Source organism: Choristoneura fumiferana, chromosome 16, assembly GCF_025370935.1.
Source record: "Choristoneura fumiferana chromosome 16, NRCan_CFum_1, whole genome shotgun sequence".
Classification (NCBI taxonomy): domain Eukaryota; kingdom Metazoa; phylum Arthropoda; class Insecta; order Lepidoptera; family Tortricidae; genus Choristoneura; species Choristoneura fumiferana.
The window spans coordinates 1,326,794-1,350,728 of NC_133487.1; the positions used below are offsets into that span (position 1 = coordinate 1,326,794).

Here is a 23,935-nt window from a genome sequence, read left to right on the forward strand (position 1 = left end):
AGAGTACAAAGGCGAACTTATCCCAAGTACCTACAAGTTTACTAATACAAGCAATACAGTAGTACCTAGTGATTCTAGTACAAGCTTGCTAATTTTATTTATCTCTCAGTACCTTATTGAAGACTTTTGAAAGAAAATCTTTAAATGGTAGGTAATGATAAATGTATGCATAATTCCTTCTTACACGAGGCGTTCTGACGAAAAGTTTAGAAATGGAACGTATTTTTTTTTATGCTACGCGGGGCAAACAATCCCCAAATGTTTATACCAATAAAACAAAACGTAAAAAAAATTTTTGCTCGACTTGGCGGGGGCACTGCCATGCCCCCAGATCCTGAACAATAATCCTATTGATTCGCATAATGAAATAACGAGTTTTTATTTTTTAATTTTTAGTTGGTTCGATTCCCGGGTGAGACAAGGGAAGTTTAGAAGATCTTTGAATGCAGTTTTGTTCAATTAAAAAAATAAAGGAATGTTTCCTTTCAGTACAATTAGCTAACTAAAGGATTTAAGGTAGTTGCCCTCCATGGCCCATTAATTCTTTCCACCCTGTATAAGCAGGGATGGTGTTAATCCTTTAAACGCCAAGAACACCTAAAAGTGTGTGTGGTCTAGCCTACCACGCCAGCAACGCCTAAAGGAGTAAGAGCTAAGGTCGTGTACTTCGGTAATGGATAAAATCTATTTCTTTTTTTTGCACAACTCTGTGAGACTCATTCACACATTGAGAGTCATTTTCTAAAACGCAAGTGCTTGGCGTTTGACTGATCACTTCATTCAAATATGAAAGCGTTCAAAGGGTTAATGGGGGCTCAGCTGAACCAATCCTCCAATGCCCGTTTCCCTGCAACGTGTCAACAGTTGCACTGGCCACCCACGTCCCGTGACGTATCCTCGTTTATTGAACGCCCGCCCACCATCTCGGCGAATCAGAATAAAATGATTTTTACAGCTCCCCTTCTGTGTACGCCTGCGCCAACGCCACACATGCGCCCCGCGTGACACCTGTCAAAGGCTATCAGTCTCCGCAAAGGCAAATCCATCGCTACACCTTTGACGTCATTAAAAAACTTGGTGAAGGATATCTACAACTGCGTTGAAAAACAATGTGATTAGAAGGTAACAGTCAAATTGTACACATCCTGTATTTAAAAACATTTTTTCGCGGCCATTGGTAGCGTAAGCGTTTCAGATTCAGGTTCTTTTAAAAACATATGTTACATTCCTAACCCTTTTTCGTAATCCGAATGCAGATCTGCCGGATTCTAGAACGATATATTCGAAATTCTCAACGGTTTTTATGATTAACGTCCCCTGATTGGTTAACGGTTTTGTCATAAATTCGTCCTTGGTGTTGTCTATTTTTAGCCTTGAGATGGATTTTAAGTACTGTCATCATCATCAATTATCTATTATAATATAGTGCTTGCTTGGTGACCTTTATTCTTGATTTCAAGAGATGTAGGTAGACTTGGATCTGTTACAATAATAAGTGGGTTAATTTAACCGTAAATTGGCGGTGGTTAGCTGAATTGGTAAATCGTCGGTCATTATTTTAATCGATGTACCTACATACTTATAGGTGCTTTTAGTTATTGTTTGTCTCTGTATACCTAACTTAGTCATTGTGTTTTTATACCACGCTTATACGCCTTAAAGCGAAAGGACTGATAATGAGCGCGTCATTTTAAATAACAATCCCTACTAATATTATAAATGCGAAAGTAACTCTGTCTCTGTCTGTCTGTCTGTCTGTCTGTCTGTTACGCTTTCACGTCGAAACCACTGAACCGATTTTGATGAAATTTGGTATATAGATATTTTGAACCCCAAGGATCAACATAGGATACCTTTTATTCCGGTAGAGGGCGCCACCGCGCGATAACCTAGATCCGCGCAGACGAAGTCGCGGGCTTAAGCTAGTACAATATAGTTCTAATCATAACACGGATTTAATGCCTGTATAATATAAAACAAAATAAAGGTAACTAAAACTACATACAAACTAAAATTATAAATAAAAAAGTTGCCCAAAATCACTGCCAGGTGGTAGGGTGCCCAGAAGGTTAACTTTTCTTTACTCTCATATTGATTTCCTGCGTGCTTTAATAGTTTGTTATGTATCGCCTTACCATTAGGTACTTATAAAGCGTAATATCTCGGACAGTTATTAAACAAATTTGCATAAATGAGATATTTATTCACCGTCTCAGCTTCGAAGTCCATATTTCATGTAGCTTAGCTAGTATCGCCTTTTTGTGGAAGAAAAGAACATTGACGATCAAAGACTGGACCTCCTAATAAACTATTTTATTACATTTCTATGACCTGGCCTGGTTGAAAATTCAATGCGTCCATATCTATATATGTATTTTATTATCCTATGTGAACAAATTCTTCCACGACTCGAAATACAAATTCAAATTCAAAATTGTTTATTGCATATTGCATGTCACATTACAGGCGTTAGGATGAAATAGTAGATTCAACAATGAACTTATCACTTCCAATGCGAGGAAAAATAACGAAATTCTGTTCAAATTTACAATATTACTTTTTAAAAACGTATGCTACACATTTGTTCAAAATTTAAATAAAAGTATCAAAAAAAAATCTCGGTTTTTTTTCTTTTGTTTTTTGTAGTGTCGCTTTAAATGCTTGCAGATTTAGCTAACAGATTCAAAATTAAAAACTATTTCAAAACTAAGTGGACTATGCTAATAAAATGAATTCATCCTTAATATAATTAAATAGATTCATATTCGTAATCATTAATTGTGTTTCACGAAATTAAATCATGTTTTTTAAGTATTTTTGCACAGTTGCCATTTTGAAATTATTTCCACGCCCGAATAAATGTATATACACAATCCTCCATTCCCAAATTACACCCTGCTTGGCTGTTTAGGAGTTTCCAAAGTAAATAAAAAAAAATAGTACATTACTGTAGGTAGAGGCCGGGAAGTAGGGGCACGTTCCGGCCGAGGCTTGTATAATGCTTTTCTCAAATATGGCATGAAATAAAATAAAAAAAAAACAAGAAATCAAGCATGGCGGGACGCTAGTCTAGTCGCCCTGTTGCGTGCGCGCGTGTCGCGCTGGCTACTGGCGCGGCGGCTGCGGGGCGGGTGCGCGCGGCCGCTGCGGAGCGCGTTGAAACAAAAGACGGTCACATTGCCGGCCAGCGGCCTGCAAAGTTGTATGAAATCTCTTTGCAGGCCGCTAGCGTGACCGCGCGCAGGCAGGCGAGCTGCAGTGCCTCCAGCGCGATACTTCTCGGCCTATTATTATTTGTAACACAACGTCAATATTTCATGTCTTTTGTCCCTTTGCCAAACAACCATAATATTATATTCGAATAAAAAAATAATGTTTGCATATCCAGTATCGTAAAATAATTAGCATTCATCTTTTATCTCACCACGTTTTGGTGCCATCGCAATTACACGCAGTATCGACAACTGTCGCACTCGAGGTGTCTTATCAGACCGATAAACCGATAACACAAAATATCCAATACCGCATCACATTGTCACGTTGTTTACAAGCATGTATCATGTGGAATATGATTGTATACAAAGAGACAGTGATTTTTTGCTACTTAAAACGATTTTTGTAACTTTTTGGTGAATCATATGTGGTGTTACTTGTTCTGGTGTAATGGAACTAGTAATTGAAAATAAGACTTTAATTTGTGTGCATTTAAAACAATTTCATTGTTAATAACCGTAAACAATACCCAGGTACGTAAATTGTTGCTAAGATTTTAGGGTTCCGGAGCCAAAATGGCAAAAACACAAACCTTATAGTTTCGCCATGTCTGTCTGTCTGTCCGTCCGCGGCTTTGCTCAGGAACTATCAATGCTAGAAAGCTGTAATTTTGCACGGATATATATGTAAACTATGCCGACAATAACAATAAAATGTAAAAAATATTTTTTTTAGGGTAAGTACCTCCGATAGACATAAGGTGGGGGTGATTTTTTTCTCATCCAACCCTATAGTGTGGGGTATTGTTAGATAGGTATTTTAAAACCATATTAGGGGTTTGCTACGACGATTTTTCGATTCAGTGATTTGTTTGCGAAATATTCAACTTTAAAGTGCAAATTTTCATTAAAATCAAGCGTCCCCCTCCCCCCTCTAAAATCTAAACCGGTGGGTGGAAAAATTTGAAAAAAATCAGGATGATAGTAAGTATATCAAACTTACAAAGAAAACTATAACGATTAAGTTTTCTTGAGAATTATTAGTAGTTTAAGAGTAAATAGTAGCCTAAGGTATAAAATATACCTAAACTTGGAATATTCCGTACGAAATACGAAATCCTTGGAAAAATATTACTTTTTTTTCGTAATGGCTACGGAACCCTATTGCGGGCGTGTCCGACACGCTCTTGGCCGGTTTTTTTGTAGTATTTTACTTTCCTTACAGTCGAAATGAAAAGTAGAGTGCCTAACTCGGGTGAAATTACCCATTTCCCCTCGGACTATTGGCGCTCTCACTTCGTTCGAGCGCCAGAAATATCTCTGGCGAAATGGGTCACTTTCCACCCTTGGTTATCAATCTACTATTTCAATGTATGCAATATGATACAGTTGATGCTTTAGGCCGACACGGTTTACATTGTCATCTGAGTGCTGGTCGTATTTATAGGCATGCCTCTCTTAACGACCTTATCCGCGGCACTCAGCATTATTGCCATACCGGCAACCCATAAGCCTTCAGGCTTGTCTGCCTCGGACGGAATGAGGCCCAATGGATGTACATTGGTGCCTTGGAGTTTGGGCAAGCCTTTGGCGTGGGACGTTACTTGCTCAGACACGCTGGCTCCGTCCTACGTCAGAGGTTCTACTAAGTGAATCAAGTGCGCGTTTTTATCGAATGATTACTTATTTGCGGCACTTGCGTTTCAAACTTTAGGACCGTGATTGGTTTTTTGGAGTCTTTTTATTTCAACTCCAAATTTGTTATTTTTACAATTTTTTTTTGTTTTAATAAGCAAACTGAGATATGTATGCATAGGAAAAATTCGTGTCTTGATTCCTGTCCAGCGGTGGTGTAGGGGTTAAGCACGCAGCACGGATTGCTGAGGACCTGGGTTCGATTTCCCAGCGCTGGTCTCTTTTTCTGGTTTTCTGTGCATCCATGCTCAGTTTGTTATTTTCGATTTAGGACCGTGGTCATCTGACACCAAAAAATGTGTTCGTGAGGTGTTGGATAAACTTTTTATTGTCTCTGGCGATCGGGCCGGGTCTTTTTTCGCCCAGAGACTGAGCTTAGCCGTGCAGCGAGGGAATGCCGTAAGCATGCTGGGCACGATGCCACGGTTAGGCGAAATACAGGATTTAGAATTTTTTAAATTGTTATTATAACCAATGTGTTCTTATGACAATAAATCATACGATACTAAATTAACGGCACATTAAAACCTATCTTAAAGAAATGTCATTTGCAAATATCAAAATATTTAAAGGCATACCATGGGACGACAATAGCGATAATACCGCCGTCTCCGAAATAATAATTTAACGATTAAACTTTGTGGTGAACCTATTTTGTAATTTTCTAAAGGCGGCTGTGCACTACAAGACCGGATCGGGAAAAAACGGTCCGATATTGCACGCCATAAATTTTCATACCAGTTTGTGCATTTACCCTTTCAGCTGTTTTTTTTCCGGTCCAGTCTTGTAGTGCACAAGCGCCCTAACTGTCGCCTTTCCAGCCGCCGGCATCATGTTCGAGGGCGCCGTGGCCGGCATCCTGAACCGGCTGCTCGGCAAGTACGTCCAGGATCTCGACACCGAGAACCTGAACGTCGGCATTTTCTCTGGCCAAGTCAATCTCAGCGACCTCAAGTTAAAACCGGAGGCTCTGGTAAGGCCTGAAATCATTTTTTTAAACCTCATATTTTCCGGGGCGTAAGTGCACCAAATGTAACTATGTTTTCATCAAAAATTCCTCCATCTCCATTTTATGAACGGATATCCAGGCGATAGTACTATTCCATTGATCCACAATAAGCGGTTTGCTTCATCTTTCATAATGCGAACTGCTAAGGAATGGAATTCGCTCTCATAGTCTGTATATCCGGATAAATACAATCTAGGGCTATTTAAGGCTAGAGTAAATAAACCAGTAGTTAGCCATTACCTTTGGTCTCATCTGCACTTTTCATCAGGTGAGATAGAGGTCAATCACGGGTCAGTTATACGTAAAACAATTCTAAGTCTCTGGATGCAAAGGCCTATAATATAAAGGCCACGGATTGGCTCAAAAAATGTCGTGCATACATGGACTATTAATACGTGAATGACTCATGTTATTTTTAATTCAAATAACTCTTTCCAGTATGAGCTTGACCTCCCGATCGATGTCAAAATTGGCACAATAGGCCGCATCAACCTTCAGATACCATGGACTGGACTCTATACCCAACCCGTCATCGTCAACATAGAAGACGTTTTAGTCTTAGTCGGCCCAGCCATCTCCAACAGCTACTTCGATCCCGAACGAGAAAAGCGCCTGACAAGAGCAGCTAAAAGGAAGATACTTCAAGATCTAGAAGCCGAAAGTGAGATTCTTAAAGGCCCGCAGAATTTCTTCGAGCACTTGTTCACGGCTATTGTTAATAATCTGCAGATTTATATCAGGAATGTTCATGTGCGGTATGAGGATTCGATCAGCTCTAAAGATGGGCCGTTGGCGTGCGGGCTATGTCTGCAGAGTCTCTCTATTGAGACTACTAATAGGTGAGTTGGTTTAGACCACAACCCTTCTTCTTGCTCCACTGTACAGTCACCAGCACCAATGTCTGTCACAACAAAGCCTGCATATTTAAATATCTGATACGACCCTTACTCTACCTTTTTGTTTTTCCTTTTCGTACCATAAAGAGTATAAATATAAACAAACAAATAAACAAACTACATACCTAACTTTCCGAAAAAAAACACCCTGTGAGCAATGTTAAGTGTTATTTCATACCAATTTCGATTCATGTGTGTGACTGGTAAAAAAAACATTACAATTGTTTTTTGTTTTTTACAAAGTGTTTTTTTAGATAAAGAACCAAGCTAGATCGATTGTTCGCCTACAAAAGTTCTGAGATAAATACCCGATATAAATAAATATACAAATTGCTAAAATATATAAAATTACCTATAACTGTTGATATAATACTATAAAACTTAAAGTACACAAAGTTAAAAAAAAGCAAAAGGCGAGTTTGAAAAGATGCTGACTGAGTCCCATCTTCTAGCTAGCTAATTCTTTGTCCGCGGTAACTGTCAGCTCTTCATTCTCCTATGGTTTGTACCAATGGTTGTGACGTCATTAGTCAATTTTTAACAAATTCGGTCCCCATAATTTATAATACGTGCCTTGTGTGAGATCTCTCTTCAGTAGTCTCCCCCACATATCTCACTATAATCTTATGATAAAGATAAAGAAAAAGATATTCACTTAATCCTCATCCTCAGCAAATGGAAGCCCTCAGTGACACCGGCGAACGCAACGACGGTGTACCAAATGATGCGCATAGAGTCCCTCTCACTGTACTGGAACCCGACGGCCACAGCGCTCGACGACGCAGAAATTGCGAACATAACACCGATGCAGTATTACAATTGGAAGCACTACATGATGACCGGGCTGGATAAATTTTCTATGCACCATGAGGATTTTGAGTTCTGTAAGTAGCTACTAATACCACACGGCGGCCACGCCGTACAAAATACGCGTTCTTGAATCTACATAGGCACGACGACGTCTGTACACGCGTCAATGTGTGCGTAAGATGCACAGGGCCGACTAACGCAAAACCCTAATAAGTGCTACCAAAGACATTTAAAGGTACTTATATGTAGGTATGGCATAGATAGTGCAAATCAATGTAATCGTTAATCTTACCTATTTATTTAAACCTAATTAAAATGTGTCTGTCTGTGTATTTAAGCATTATTATTTTCAATTATTCGGTAGGTAGTTATTTCATGTATTAATCGCGATAATTTCAGAAATCATTATTTGTTTAGAAAAAGGAAGTAGGTAGGGTACCGTTACCATTTCGCAAAATTATTGCTCCCGAACTTAGTGCCGTGCGGCCGACATACATCGCGTCGCGCACCCGACTGCTTTCCTGCGGTTTTCCTGCAATCTGCGCTTGAGGGGTGGGGTAACTCGAACCGGTGCGGGGCGGAGCGTGGCCATTCTGTACGTTAGTACTATTATATATTCTGTGCTAATACTATCAAGGGTGTTGCCAGCCGTTCGCTATTTGATAGTTTGAGTCCCGGAGATGGACATAGGATAGTTTTTTATCGAGGAAAATTTTGTAGAAAGAGAGAGCAGAGAGTATAGTTAGCAACGAAGCATACGAGTGTAGGTTAGGTATAAACCGGAAGCATGTATGGCACATGACTTGTTTTTTTTTGGGATCCATGGAGCGTATTATGATAGGAAGGTTATATTTAACTGGTAATATTCGTAATTGCAAAGTGTAATTATATTTCAAAGTTCGTTGACAAAGTTATAATGTGAATAGGGAGTAATGGAATTATGCTAGGAGCATTAGGGAGATAGATCTAAGTTGTATGTGATAAATTCCCAGTTGTAGCCGTGGTGGCCTCTCAAGCAGAGGATCGTGGGTTCAAATCCGGGCTTGCATATCTGAGTTTTCAAAATCCATTTGCGAAAATGCATTTGGAATTTACCACGAGCTTTACAATACAATAACTCTTTATTGTACACCAACACAGTAAGCAGTACAGATAACACAGGTATATACATAGAGATTTTCTAAGGTAAGCAATAGGCGGCCTTATCGCTTCAGAGCGATCTCTTCCAGGCAACCTTTACAATGGACAGAAGTAAGAATACATTTTAGCAGGTGGTGCAATTTACAGTAGATAAGAGCAGTAGCTTTACGGTGAAAGAAAATACTTTAAGGAAAACTGCACACACTTTCCGAGAAATTCAATCCTGCGTGGGACCTACCTACGGCTTAACCATCTCATTCCGAGAGGAAGCCTTGCGCCTTTGCCCAACGTATATTATTACTTTTGTTTGGAAACTGTAGCCTCTAGGTTGGCAACGCATCTGCAATACCCCTGGTGTTGCAGATGTTTATGGGCGGTGGTGATCTCTTACCATCAGGAGACCCACTTGCTCGTTTGCCATCCAGTCGAATAAAAAAAACTGTTCTGTTCTTACTTTAATTTGCTGCGCAAAACGAATAGTAACACCAAAATCAATCAAGTACTAGATACCTTTATTTCTTCCAGTACTAAAGCCAGTGACATGCAAAGTAAAAGTCCTCATCAACCGCTCGAGCGAAGCGCGCGTGCCCCGGCTACTCCTGGACGCAGTGCTACAAGACAGCGCGCTGCAACTGTCCCGAAGGCAGTTCTTGTCGATTGACAATCTACTGTCTTCCTTCCACAGGATACAGTTGAACAGGTGAGAGTAGGATGGAGTTGGGGACAAAGTCGGCTTTAAGTCGTTGTAATTTTTTTTTGTTTTCGTTTCGTTCCTTTTTTATAATAAATAAAAATGTCTAAGTTCAAGAGGTGAGGTTAACTTACGATCCGAAAATTCGGGCCTAATGGAAAATTACCTACATGAGGGCATGAATTATCAGGTCGTACGTTTTTTTATATCTATAAAACTAAGCCGTGATCGAGTCTACTAAATATTGTAAATGCCAGTTTGTAAGTCTGTTTGTTTGTTATCTCTTTACGTCTAAACTGCTTAACCGATTTAGATGAAATTTGGTAGATATATAGTTTGAATCCCGAAGAAGGACGTAAGATACTTTCTATTCCGTAAAATTGCTTAGTTCCCGCGGAATGTGTTTTTCTGTGAAGCAAATGTGTTTTTCTAGAGATCTTACAGCCTTATTATTGATTAAAATGGTTTGTGCGCCTTCTAAAACAATACTCACTACGCTCACTCATATTTATTGTACCATCAGTCAAATAAGTGGTTTATCAATTTTAAAACAAGTTCCTATCAAATGATAAAGTCGCTAAAGTCGAACTTTCAAGTTAACAGTCACGTCTATTAGCATTATTGTTTTATGACACGCAAACGATTATCAACTTTAGGGTGGTAGACCACATATTTGGCTGATAGTATCATCTCACCCAAATAAACGGTCTATCAATTTTAAACAAGTTCCTACCAAATGAATACGTCGCTAAAGTCGAACTTTCAAGTTGACAGACACGTGGCATAAGATTGGCATTATTGTTTTATGACATGCAAACGATTATCAACTTTAGGGTGGTAGACCACATAGGTATTGGCTGATGGATGATGGTACAATTTTAAGCTTAATTTTATTGTTCTAGAAAATACCGCCACCTCCACCCCGGCGTGCCATTGTCCTCTGACATAAAGAAGTGGTGGAAATACGCGTACAACGTGGTCGTAGAACAACGCGTGAGACCCTACACCTGGGGGGCCATCCAACGGCACCGGGCGCACTACAAAGAGTACAAACAGACGTACAAGAGCACGCTCAGGAGTCCCCATGACACGGAGTTGAAGCTGGACTTGCAGCAGTGCGAGGATAGTCTGCCGATTGTTGCGGTGGTTATAGCGAGGGAGCATGCGAAGTATGAGGTTAGTGGATTTGTGGATTAGTCGCGTGGTGGCCGAGTGGTTTGACCTATCGCCTCTCAAGTCTCTCGGTCGTGGGTTCAAACCCCGGCTCGCACCTCTAAGTTTTTCGAAATTAATGTGCGGAATTACATTTGAAATTTACCACGAGCTTTGCGGTGAGGAAGCCTGCACAAAGCTGCGAAGCAATTCAATGGTGCGTGTGAAGTTTCCAATCCGCACTGGGCCCGCGTGGGAACTATGGCCCAAGCCCTCTTGTTCTGCGAGGAGGTCTGTGCCCAGCAGTGGGACGTATATAGGCTGAGGACCTAGTCCCAAACTAAGCAAAGCTTGTGCTATTCAGGGTATGGGTAACAGCGGCGTGCAGTGGTCGTAAAACCGTCTGAAGAACATAGCTAACATAGCATAGCATGCTAAGTTCAGCAGTGTTTTTCAATAGGGTGGAAAACGAGAAAGTACTAAATACTACGTAAGCACCACTGCCAGGGGCGTACCCAGCTTCTGGCCTAGGGGGGGCAAGTCATATTTTTTAGGTCAGATCGCCCGCGCTTGTTTTTACATCCACACTACACAAAGACGAGTGTGTAGGGCAAAAACCCATACTTAATATGTTTGTGTGTTTGTCCGTATTTCACGCCGTAACGGAGCGACGGATCGACGTTATTTATGGCATAGAGATAGTTTATGGGCCCGAGAGTGACATAGGCTACTTTTTATCTCGAAAAAATGCACAGTTCCCGAGGGAACAGCGCGCGATAACCGAATACCACGCGGGCGGAGCCGCGGGCAAAAGCTAGTTATTTATAAAAGTTTTCTGTTGATATTTATTTCAGTCAACGGACGGCTTAAGATTATTATTATTTTCATATTTCCAGCTGCTAGCCCAAGAACCGGACCGCATCGAGGTGGTGGAGTCAGAGTTTGACTGGTGGAAGAGCGAGGAAGATGAGCCACACGTAGAACTGTGCGTCAAGACTGAACGGAAGACTCTGTGGAGCCATCTGTCCAGCCCTGAACGGAAGAAGGTAAGCCTTTGACAGCTTTCCAGAAGGCTGTACCAGGGAGTCGCTGTAGGATTTCTGTCATTAGGAAACACAAATTTGTGCACACACACACACAAACATCACGCCTGTATCAGTTTGATAAGAAGTAAAATAAAAAATCTGCATAAAATACGTTTATTCTGCAAGTAAGGCGCAAAGGGCTCTTATAAGTGTATTTTTTAAACTACCAGCGCATTCGGAAATACCAAGCATCATTGCCAAGAAGAATGCGCCGCAAGAAACTTGACAGAAAGTCATTTAAAACGAAATGTATATTACAATTATCTGGAATATTAAAGCTAGCAAGATACCTATTGAATAAAGATAGAAATTACATTAAAAAATACAGGAATGTATGGGGTCCCTTATTTACGAAACTAAATGTAACATTTTAATCATATCTACGTTCAGTGGAAGTATAGCACAACTCTAATGTCAAAAACAAAAAATAATTAGAGATGTAGAAGTAGAGTGAGATGTTCGTTAGCCATTAGTGGAACTCTCCAGACTCCTCAGTTTTCCAGCAGGCTGTTCATTTACTTATTTTCGCTCCGCTGAGCTGCTACCACTTCAGCTGTGCTGAGCGAGGCGAGGTAAATGAAGCGTTTCTATTGGTTCATCCTCGCACATCTCTGGTGGAAACGGAACCAGAGTTTGATGTCGATTAAGTAATATATCTGTTTTTGCTCCAGGTTTGTGAGCTAATCGGGTACGTGGAAGGTGCACCAAAGGATAAGTCTAAGCAGTATATTGGTGAGTTGAGTATCGGAAAAAATACCTGTTCAGTGGAATATTCATACTTTCCTTGTATCAAGCTTTGCGTAACGAAGTATTTAGTAACTTTGAATATATAGAATATATATAGGTCTGGAACTCGATTTTGTATTAGAGTTTTTACGAAATTGGAACAACTACTTCAAGCCGTGTATGTACCATCAGCAAAATAAGTGGTCTATTAATTTTTAAACAAGTTCCTATGAAATGAATATGTCGCTAAAGTCGAACTTTCAATTTGACAGACACGTCTATTGGCATAATATTGGCATTATTGTTTTATGACATCCAAACGATTATCAACTTTAGAGTGGTAGACCACATATTTGGCTGATGGTACAACGTTTATTGCAATTTATTAAAATTTCATATCGAGCATGTGTCCAATATTGAGTGAGACAAAGACCATCATTTGTATCAAATTTATCTCTGTTAAATTCGTACTTATTCATTTATTTTATTTTCTTTCAGAGCACAAACTGAACCTGACTCTGGCTAACTGCTCCCTCACATTAATGAACAGAAACAAGGAAGTTCTGGGTTTGACGCTCACGCAGTTCCTCGCTTCTTTAGAAACGAGACCTTCAGCCAAAGCCTACAAGGTATGTCTCAGTCAATATTTACTTACATTCTACTAAACATTTATTTTTATATCCCTTTAAAACTATTTTTAGTTTTTATTTATTTTCTCTCCTTTACGTATGCTTATAAATTTAATCTTCTGTAATCTACTTCCAGTTATCAGCGAGAGCAGAAAGCATAGTAATGGAGGGTCTTTCTACCGACGGAGAGTTGGTGCCACTCCTGACCGCGGAGAGAGGGTCACCGACCAGCACGAATCTTTTGGCTCTGGACATAGAGAAGAACCCAGCCAGCAGCGAAGCGGACTATGGCCTGAGCTGCCTGTTGGAGCCGGTGGAAGTTCTTTATGTCGAGGTATGATTGTGGTAATTGATTACCAGGCGTTACTTTGCGGAGTTGAACTCAAAACCTAAATTGAAAATACAAACTAAAATATAGATAAGTGGCTAAATAAGAAACAAACAAGCTGAGATATGTGGTGCATAGGGGAAATTCGTGTCTGTGCCGTTGACCAACAGTGGTGTAGCGGTATAGCACGCGGTACGGAATACCGAGGACCTGGGTTCGATTCCCAGTGTTGGTCTTATTTTTCTGGTTTTTCTGTGCATCTATATTTCAGTTTGTATTTTCAATTTTGAACTAAAAATAATTTGTTCACCCGTGACCTTATGATAGCTACGTCTATAAAAAAAACTCTTACCTCAAAATAGATAATTTTTCTTAGTGAACTTTATGAACATTATATCAAGGTTCAATTTTGTTAACATATTGATTTTAGATACGAGATTTTTTCAAAGTAGTGACGAAATGTGTTTTTGTTCTTCCTCCACCTCCATACAAACTACACCTCAACCAGAGTTCATCCACCCTCAGAGCAACACAACCGATCACCATGTCACTAGATGTTAGAATAACAAGCATCGCGAAGATCTTCCTACGGACCTGTTATAATATCAGCGTGGAGAGATCGCTCTATTGCGGCCTACCCCCATAATAGAATACCTCATCATCATCATCATATCAGCCATAGGACGTCCACTGTTGGACATAGGCCTCCCCCATAGACCTCCAGTTGCCTCAGTCGGAAGCGGCTTGCATCCACCGTGAACCCGCGACCAGGTCATCCGTCCATCTCAATACCTCATACTAATTTCACCAGCTGTCTGAGGCTACGTTTTCACCAGAGATGTGCGAGGAGGTTCTCTATCGTTTGCCCGAATTTCATATGCCCGAATGTATCGTTTTCACGAATTATCATTTGCCATAAACTAATTTATTTCTGAAATAGTCATTTCTTCAGAGTTGATATTAAACAAACCTACCCTAACCTACTGCATTCTATATGATGACATTTAAAAAAATCCTGAAAACAGCACGGTTCTATATATTTTATGGCAAACGTTGGTATGGCAAGTGAAATTCGGGCAAATGAAATTCGGGCAAGTGAAGGTAAACGGTGCGGGTTTGTGTTTTTCAGGTTTTTACGTACCTATCCTCGCACAGCACCGCTCTGGTGGAAACAGCAGAGCGGAGCGAGGCGAGGTAAATGAAGCATTCCTATTGGTTCATGAAATACATATTCCTCGCAACACATCCTCGCACATCTCTAGTTGAATCTGTGGTTAAATGTTATGCCGTCTCTATTTGTTTTGTTCGAATAGACGGAGACGGCATCACATTTAACCGTCAGTTAACACTAATCAATGGATGGTGAAACAGCCCCTAAGTCTCCATACTGGAACATCCAGCACAAGCACTGCTCCTCGCAGGATTAGCAAGTTAGACGGTGGAAGGAATCGGACCCCGCCCAAGGTCCTACCCACAAAACCATAACTCCATCAGTCGTAACATAACTGGACGCTGTTATGCAATAGTGTGTCAACCCTGATTAATTCTGCAACACAATGTCGACCCTTAGAAAATAGTTTTAGAAGTTGACATTGTATTGCAAAATGACGGTGGGTTGACTCAGTATTGCCACGTATTGCAAAACAGTGTCTTGTAGAAGACCGATTCGTAGATACTTACTTTTTGTTCTGTTTTTTTATTATTATTCGACTGGATGGCAAACGAGCATGTGGGTCTCCTGATGGTAAGAGATCACCACCGCCCATAAACATCTGCAACACCAGGGGCATTGCAGATGCGTTGCCAACCTAGAGGCCTAAGATGGGATACCAGTAATTGCACCGGCTGTCTTACTCTCCACGCCGAAACACAACAGTGGAAACCAGGATTAGCGAGCAAGATGGTGGTAGCAATCCGGGCGGACCTTGCACAAGGTCCTACCAGCTGTAAATATACCATCTGCATCTGTTCACAGCACGCGTTCACAGAGCTAATAAACTTCTTCCAAACGCACTCGATGACGTCGGAGGAGTTATTCGAGGAGCTCTCTCATGCGGCGGACGCGGCCGCCGGAGTGGGACGGTCGGTGCTGGCGTATGCCGTGAGCAGGAAGAAGATGTTCCAAGTCAATGTCGACGTGAAGGGGCCTTGCGTTATACTACCCGAATACGGATGCGCTACCAAGTAAGTCACCTTACATGGAATAGAAGAAAGAGATTAGGTTAAGGGTCCCATTAAGTCACATATTTCCGGAATGTGAACTTTCTCAAAAATACCTTCGAAGGACCATTTTCGAGTGTATTCATGATTGACGTGTGTGATCACACCCGAAAACAAGTTTTCACTGTTATCATCATCAGTCGTAGGACGTCCACTACTGGGCATAAGTTTCCGCCTTTGAATCCGCGGCTTTAACCAAGTCATCCACCCATCTCGTTGGTGGACGTCCTACGCTGCGCTTGTCGATCCCCGGTCTCTATTCGAGATCTTTTCGGCCCCGATTTATGGCCCGACCATCTCTTCTCCGTGCCTAATGGCCTGCCTATTGCCACATCAACGTGCTAATTCACTTGGTTATGTCGGTGACCCTCGTATTCTACGTATCCTCATTTCTGTTTTCACTGTAACTAAACAAAATTTCCTTATTTTCCCAGGACTGGCAAATTTATGGTACTGGACATCAGTCGGGTTCTCATAAAGTCGGATCTGCAGCCTTCGAACCTGGCCTTAGAAGACGCCACATGTATGGAGCTGGAGGAGCGTTTGTATGACAGGCTGCACGCTGAATGCTCGTTCCAGGTCAATACAAGCATCATACATTTTCTGATTATATTAAGTACGATTGGTAGATTTTTTGTTAGAGGGAAAGAGGGGGCGGGTTACCTGATGTCAACCAACCCCCATCGTCCTAGGACACTCGTGACACCACCATCCCACCATCCCAGCCTATATACGTCCCACTGCTGGGCACAGGCCTCCTCTCAGAATAAGAGGGCTTGGGCCATAGTTCCCAACGCGGGCCCAGTGCGGATTGGGAACTTCACACGCACCATTGAATTGCTTCGCAGGTTTGTGCAGGTCTCACGATATTTTCCTTCACCGCAAAGCTCGTGGTAAATTTCAAATGTAACTCCGCACATGAATTTCGAAAAACAGAGGTGCGAGCCGGGGTTTGAACCCACGACCCTCTGCTTGAGAGGCGATAGGTCAAACCACTAGGCCACCACGGCTTTTTACTTGTGACACAAGTAGAATTTTACTATCGGAGCATTGTTGACCCGTAAAAAAAGAATAACCTCGTCCCTATTTATTTTAATTCGGAAATATTCTATTGTAACTATGGTAAAACTCTTCATGGTATTTCTTGTACCCAAATGGTTGTCTGGAAGAGATCGCTTTTAAGCGATAAGACCGCCTATTGTCTACCCTGAATCTAAGTGTTTATATCATAAGTTTTTGTACTGCTTTATGGTGTGCAATAAAGAATATTTGTATTGTATTGTATTGTATGGTAGTTACATAAAACACATGAAATTATATGTGTGGTGTTTTGCGCCTTGATAAGGCAGGAGATTGAAAGCACTTATATTATCATTAAAAGAAAGGATAATTTAGGGGAAAAATAAGTGGGGAGAGTGAATAGATCTTGTGCGGGTTACTTGGACTCGTTTACTGATCTCTTGAACTACCACTGAACAGAACTAACCACATTACTATGCTAGCCTAGCTTATATACTAGAATATCTCTAAGGTACTGAGATGGCGGCGTGTGATATTATTATGCGTATTATTTTATCCAGGTGTTGTTCAGCGAGGGGGCGGAAGAGTGGCGCGAGGCGCGGCGGCTTGCGGACTCCGAGCTGCACCTGATGCCGCGCCTCAAGGGCCAGGTCGTGTTCTCCAACAGCATCAAGAAGGACTACAAGCTGCTGCCGAGGTACCCTCACAGTGAACACTGATCTCGGACGATGTGGACGTCTATTCATTTAAAAAAAAGCAGGTGTATTTTTCTACCGAAAACACCACAAGCTGTTTCAGATCCAATAAAAAAAGTCTGGAGTTCCAACAAAATAACTGATAGCAGCCATTTGAGTTGGCTGTATACGACTTGTGCCAACATTTCCGTGGCCGCTTTCACTTTTTAAAAAGTTCGAGACTCGACAATAATAAATTATTGTCGAGCTAGCGCGCCTGCAATCTTTTTAACTTTTAAATTTCTCGCTGACTTTAAACTATGCACTTAGCCTTCTGATATGTAAGGAATAATGTATAGACTTTTACGGACATTTTTGAGAAATTTGTTAGGCGAATAAAGCCGATTCTGCGTTGGTAGGTTTGGGGAGACAAAGCTCCCAAACTACAAAAACATAGCCCTCCTTTGGGCAGTCTGATAAAAAGTTGAGGTAATAACTACCCGGGACTTATCCCGGGTGCTGTAATGAACTCCATAATGTTGTCCACAGATACAAATTGAACATATCCCTGTCGAGTCTCAAGTTCAACCTCTCCCAGCGAACCATCGCCTCTGTCCTGGACTTCCTGGACACGCTGCCCATCCCGGTGCCGAACACCGTTCCAGTGTCCTTCATGGACTCCGGGGATTATGCCGAGTTTGAGGAGCCGGAGCAGGCGCTGCTCATGCTGGATAAGGTACCACACAGTTTCACCATTATCTTCGGCCTGTATACATCCCACTGCTGGGCACAGCCTCTGAATCAGAGGGTTTGAGCTGCAGTTTACAAGCGGACCCAGTATGGCAATCTGCACACACTATTTAAACGCTTCGCAGGTTAATACAGACAGCTGTCTCCATCAATTTTTCCGTCATGGAAAATCTATGGTAAATTTTGCGCGTGTGTTCGGAAAAATGCAGATGCGAATCCGGGAACCTACCACTATCCACTTTGAAGGCCATTGGTAAACCAATATACCTACCAGTACCAATATCCATGTCTCAGTTTGTATTTTCGATATAGTTTTACGGGATACCCGTAAAAGTAACAAATTTGGATTTGAAATAAAAAATACAAAAAGACTCCAAAAAACCAATCATAATTTGATTATTGAAGTAGCGACATCTCTTGTCTGGGTGAGCGGTTAGTTCCGAAAGAGTGTGACGTCTCTTGACGAAACATAGATGTCGCTAGTGCTGCTGCTTAAGTAGCATAGTAGAAATAAGCAACCTGAGATATGTAAGTATGCATAGGAAAAAACCGTGTCTAGATTCCTATCTAGCAGTGGTGTAGGGGTTATAGCACGCAGCACGGATTGCTGAGGACCTGGGTTCGATTCCCAGTGCTGGTCTCTTTTTCTGGTTTTTCTGTGCATCCATGTCTCAGTTTGTATTTTCGATACAATATACCTACCACATCACAGATCATATAATAGTTCCTAGGTAACATCCGACACTCACAATGAACAACCTTTATTTTCTTATCCACTGAACTAGCTGAATTCGATTGTCAATTCCTCCCGTTCTCTTTATCCCTTTCTTCTAAAGTATCTGTAGCATTCTTAATTGCAGTAACAACTTTGGCAACCGATAATTTTAGACTCAGCAGGGTTGAATTAATAAGAAAAGACTAATCGTTTACCAAAAAGTATTAAGATTTGCTTCTGGAACTTCACTTCGTAAAGTTCTGTTCTCGCCTAAACTTTTTTGCGTTAATATGTTTGTTTTGCTATTTGATAAAGGTCCCGGCGGATCCAGGACATTCAGAGCTGGTGCAGCTTCGGCAGAGGATCGTGGCAGCTTACCTGGGTAGAAACAGGTTTGTTTATTTTTTTTATGAATAATTTGATTGATCTGATGGAAAGCAATCACCACCATCCGTGGACACCCATAGTAACATAAGTTGAGTAACAGATCTAGTTAAGTAATAATGTTTTTTAATCATATTTTAACGGATAAGTTTGTTCTTATCTTGCTTTCTCAATTATCTTCAGTAAACTTCAGTAAGCTAGTTAAGAAGCAAGATAAATACGAACTTTCCCGACAAAATACGATGGCATAACATTATTCACTATCTCTGTACATGCGTTGTCCTTTTAGAAATGAGTAGAGACAAATCTGTCTATCTTCCCAGGGCAGCAGAGTCCACGTTCGACCGCGCCGGCGCCAAGCTCGGCTTCCAGGAGTCGAACCAAGTGTTCATATCGTCAGAGCACAGCGACGAAGATATGGAGGTGTACGCGCGCTCCGTGGACCTGCCAGGGTTCGACGACAACGTGTCGCCTAGCAACAATATCAATACGCTGCTTCGGTTTGTTGTTGGTGAGTTCATTTTGGGTTTAGACATGTCGGCAACCGATCGTAAAATCCTCCAAATCACGAAATTCCTAGGCATATCATGCATCGCCGCCACTTCATGATTTGGCCCGTTTAGGCAGGTCATGAAATTCCAAGGCATATCATGAAACGCCGCCATATCGGTTCTGGCACTTCGCCGGGCACTGCCGCGGCACGCTCGCTTCGCTCGATCGGCTCGTGCGTTGTAGTCACAATTAATATATATATTTTTTTTTTCTTTTTTCCGCATATCACTATGTGCCCGGTATAGAGCTAAGAATATCGACGAATGCGTTGCTTTAATCGATCTGCTGTATTGTTTCTCAGGCACACCGTGATGTGCCTGGCCAACTTTTAGGCATATCATGAAATGGCGCCATTTTCCAGGAATTTCGTGATCTGGCGGATTTTACGATCGGCCGCCGACAGACATACTGAGAGGTTCTGGAGACGTGAGCAGGACCCTAAACCCTTAGTAATGAGAGTTATCACGTATGAATTCGCCGGTAGAGGCGCGAGTGTAGCTCTCCGAAATGTCAAATGTTTTTGGGAGAACTACGCGGGTTTATTTATAATTAGAATAATTTTATGAATATTTTACAACACATGCAATTAATTATGGCTAATATGCGTTATCCGGCAATGAATGTCGGTTTTGAGACAGTTTTGTCTTTCGGAAACCTTTGTCCTCCCTTTTTTTCCGAACAAAACGGGACTACGCAACTCTGTGGTTGCTCGATATTTTTATGGTACGGTTTTAACGTGTATTAAATATGATTTTAATCTAAACTTTGTTTTCACGCCCGTAATAACAGACTTTGAAAGACACACTTAAAAACCTCATGGAACAGTGGCGCCATCTAGAAAGATAAAAAACGATAGCCCTCATTGCAGAGTGACCTGACCATCCACTGAGTAAATAATGTAACATTTTGTTTTCGACACTTTTTGTATCTCTTGTCAAGGTACTCATTGACAAATCGTTCAAAAGTTAATGGGCAGAGATCCCCTTGTGGGATAAGTTCGCCTTTATACATCGTTATTTTTATGTGTTTTATTTTTAATTGCAATAAGGAATTATATACAATACAATAAAAAACATACTTATACATATTTTCTTTCTCATTTGAATCTTCAGGAAAATGGAGAAAACCGACGAGTCCCGAGAGACATTAACATTCAATTTGTACTGTACAGTCACCAGCACCAATATCTGACACAGCAAAGCGTGCAAAGTAATCCATACTAATATTATAAAAGCGAAAGTGTGTGTGTTTGTATGTTTGTGTGTATGTTTCTCCGTCTTTCACGTCGAAACGCAGCGACGGGTCGACGTGATTTTTGGCATAGAGATAGTTTATGGGCCAGAGAGATAGGCTACTTTGTAATCCCGGAAAAATCAACAGTTCCCGAGGGAACAGCGCGCGATAACCGAATTACACGCGGGCGAAGCCGCGGGCAAAAGCTAGTACGATTATATTTTCAGGGTCGGTAGGACGTGTCAGATATTTTTGCACGCTCCTCTGTAGCAGATATTAGTGATGGTGACTGTATAGTCAACCAATTTGATTCCTAGGCCATAATAATAATAATAATATTTGCCTGTAACAATATTTATAGAATGACGTAAAATGTCATTACAACACTCATGTGTTATTGTCACCTTCATTAATATCTGCTACAGAGGAGCGTGCAAAAATATTTAACTCATTTTACCGACCCTATATAGAAATATACAGAAAGTCGTAATTATCAGATATTTAAACACTTTGTTGAGCCAGATATTGGTGCTGGTATTTGTACGTACAAATGGGAAGTTAAGGAAAGAAAGAAAGAAAGAAAGAAAGAAAGAAAATATTTAATTGCCAACAGTACAAACAATGCAAGACAACAATATAACCAATACAAGATAGTAGTCTGCCCTGCGGCAAAAGGAGCAAACTCAGCTAATGCTGCGCTTACGCGGAAGCTGCCAGCAAGACACGCTAAGGGGCTGTTTCACCACCCATTGAATAATTTTAATTGACGGATAAGGGCATTTTTACTTTAAGGGGCTGTTTCACCATCCATTGATTAGTGCTGTTAACTGGCGGTTAGGTGTGATGCCGTCTCTATTTGTTTTGTTCGAATAGACGGAGACGGCATCACATTTAACCGTCGGTTAACGCTAATCAATGGATGGTGAAACAGCCCCTAAATGACGCAACTATTGATTTTGACGAAGAAAAAAAAAGTCCCCAATTTTCCATAAACATTTTAAGCGTCCATTTCGTAACGAGCCATATAATCCACTAGCTTATGCCCGCGACTTCATCTGCGCGGATCTAGGTTATCGCGTGGTGGCGCCCTCTACCGGAATAAAAGGTATCCTATGTTGATCCTTGGGGTTCAAACTTCCTATATACCAAATTTCATCAAAATCGGTTCAGTGGTTTCGACGTGAAAGCGTAACAGACAGACAGACAGACAGACAGACAGAGTTACTTTCGCATTTATAATATCAGTAGGGATATGAAAAAAAGTCAAAAAACTGACAAAAAAATTAGAGACACTATTTTTCTTCGTTTAAATCAATATAGTACTCGTGATTCTGAGTAAGGAGAATCCAGAATTACCTAATTCTGAAAAAAATAGTTATGTTGCGTCATTTAAAAAGTAAAAATGCCCATAAATCTGATGCCGTCTCCGTCTGTTCGAACAAAATAAACAGAGATGTCAAACAAATTTAATCAATGGATGGTGAAACAAGGGTAAATGGAATTTTCTTTCCAGGCGAGATAGTCATCAACCTCTCCCGCACAATTGACAAAAAGGACCATCCATATATGGTCCTGGGCGTGAGTAAAGTGTGCCTGGATGTGGCCCTGATGCAGTACGGACCAGCGCTGCAGCTGAGCGTGGCGCGCGCCAGCCTGGTGGAGCACGCCCCCTCCGGCGCCCAGGACCTGCTCGCCGGAGGGGGGGAGCTGCTCAACGTGCTCTACAGAAAGGTGGGTGGAGATTAGACGTTGCTTATGTACTACAACTACGGGATTATAGGAAACCAACGTCGTCTTTATAAACGTCGGTATCTTTTTACAAGCTTTTATTTAGTTTCATCGGTCCCGTTGTCTGTCTGTCTGCCTGTTTGTAATCAAATCTTGCAAGTTTAATTCGACCAACTTCCAGTAGTTGGATTGACTTGAAATTTGGTATATTATGTAAATTGCGTGACACCGGCCAGGATCATCTCCACAGGACGGAACTCTTCGATGGTTAATGGCATCGACTTGAAATTTGGTATGCAAATGTAGTTTAAGTGACAATACAAGTACAGCCAGCAAATGAAACGCTTGTATTAAAAATGTTTTTTTGCCAATAACTTATTCATAAACATCGATGACGTCAGCGTAAGCATCATCATTGCCATTTATATCACTATCATCATTAGCACCAGCGATCATGAAAAGCTAACGCTAGTATGAAATAAGTCGCTCTTGTACTAGTACGAGACGATAGGAAACCAACATCGTCTACATAAATGCAGCCATTCTTCGATGAGAAGAATATTCGGCATCAACGTAAGCGTCGGTATCATTATTATTAGCATCATTGTCATGGATATCGTCATCATCTGCGTAGATATCGTTATTATTTTCATCGCCACAACCACCAACATCATCAACAGCAGCAGCGATAACGTCACCATTATCATTACCTTTAATTTTCCCTTTTTTTTTTCCTTTTTTTTTTTTTTTTTTCCTTGTCTTTGTATTGTACCTTAATCGCCAGTATCATCTTATGAGATAATTTTATTATTAACATTATCGGCATCATTTTCATAACCGTCAACATAGTCACTATCAAAATCAACTTTCATTAGCCTCATCTTCGGCGGGAATCCTATGAGGTAAACTGTAAGTACGTATACATTGTAGGTGCGAGCTGACTGTCCAGATTTCCGGTCCCACTTCCACAGCGTCGAGCAGAGCCTGGTCGGCGATACGGGCGCCATAGAGATGGTCCTCAACGCCCACACTTTGAAGTCACTGATGCAGTACCTGCACTGCATCTATAATGAGTAAGTCATAAAAAATATCAATCCCACTAAGTGTTTGTTAACTCTTCACGTCTTAACTGCTGAACCGATTTAGGTGGAACTCGGTATACATATAGTTTGAGTCTCGGGGAAGGACATAGGATAGTTTTTATCCCGAAATAGGTCTAGTTCTCGCAGCATAGCGATAAGCGAATTCTATACGCGGACGGAGTCCCGTATAACAGCTAGTTTATA

The 23,935-nt window shown here is 41.1% G+C and overlaps 1 protein-coding gene across 1 annotated transcript in view; it reads left to right on the forward strand.

Annotated features, from left to right (window-relative positions):
* Positions 1-1,007: 1,007 nt before the first annotated feature.
* Positions 1,008-23,935, forward strand: part of LOC141436253 (intermembrane lipid transfer protein VPS13A-like) — an 82,259-nt gene continuing 59,331 nt past the window's right edge. Inside the window, exons 1-18 of the mRNA XM_074099154.1 lie at positions 1,008-1,122; positions 5,729-5,880; positions 6,355-6,755; positions 7,485-7,696; positions 9,288-9,462; positions 10,356-10,629; positions 11,502-11,651; positions 12,362-12,422; positions 12,915-13,045; positions 13,182-13,379; positions 15,349-15,557; positions 16,028-16,172; positions 17,174-17,310; positions 17,837-18,023; positions 19,068-19,144; positions 19,460-19,647; positions 22,435-22,652; positions 23,580-23,722. Of these exons, the coding sequence (XP_073955255.1) occupies positions 5,740-5,880; positions 6,355-6,755; positions 7,485-7,696; positions 9,288-9,462; positions 10,356-10,629; positions 11,502-11,651; positions 12,362-12,422; positions 12,915-13,045; positions 13,182-13,379; positions 15,349-15,557; positions 16,028-16,172; positions 17,174-17,310; positions 17,837-18,023; positions 19,068-19,144; positions 19,460-19,647; positions 22,435-22,652; positions 23,580-23,722 (3,047 nt within the window). The 5' untranslated portion in view covers positions 1,008-1,122; positions 5,729-5,739. The remainder of the gene's footprint in view (positions 1,123-5,728; positions 5,881-6,354; positions 6,756-7,484; positions 7,697-9,287; positions 9,463-10,355; positions 10,630-11,501; positions 11,652-12,361; positions 12,423-12,914; positions 13,046-13,181; positions 13,380-15,348; positions 15,558-16,027; positions 16,173-17,173; positions 17,311-17,836; positions 18,024-19,067; positions 19,145-19,459; positions 19,648-22,434; positions 22,653-23,579; positions 23,723-23,935) is intronic.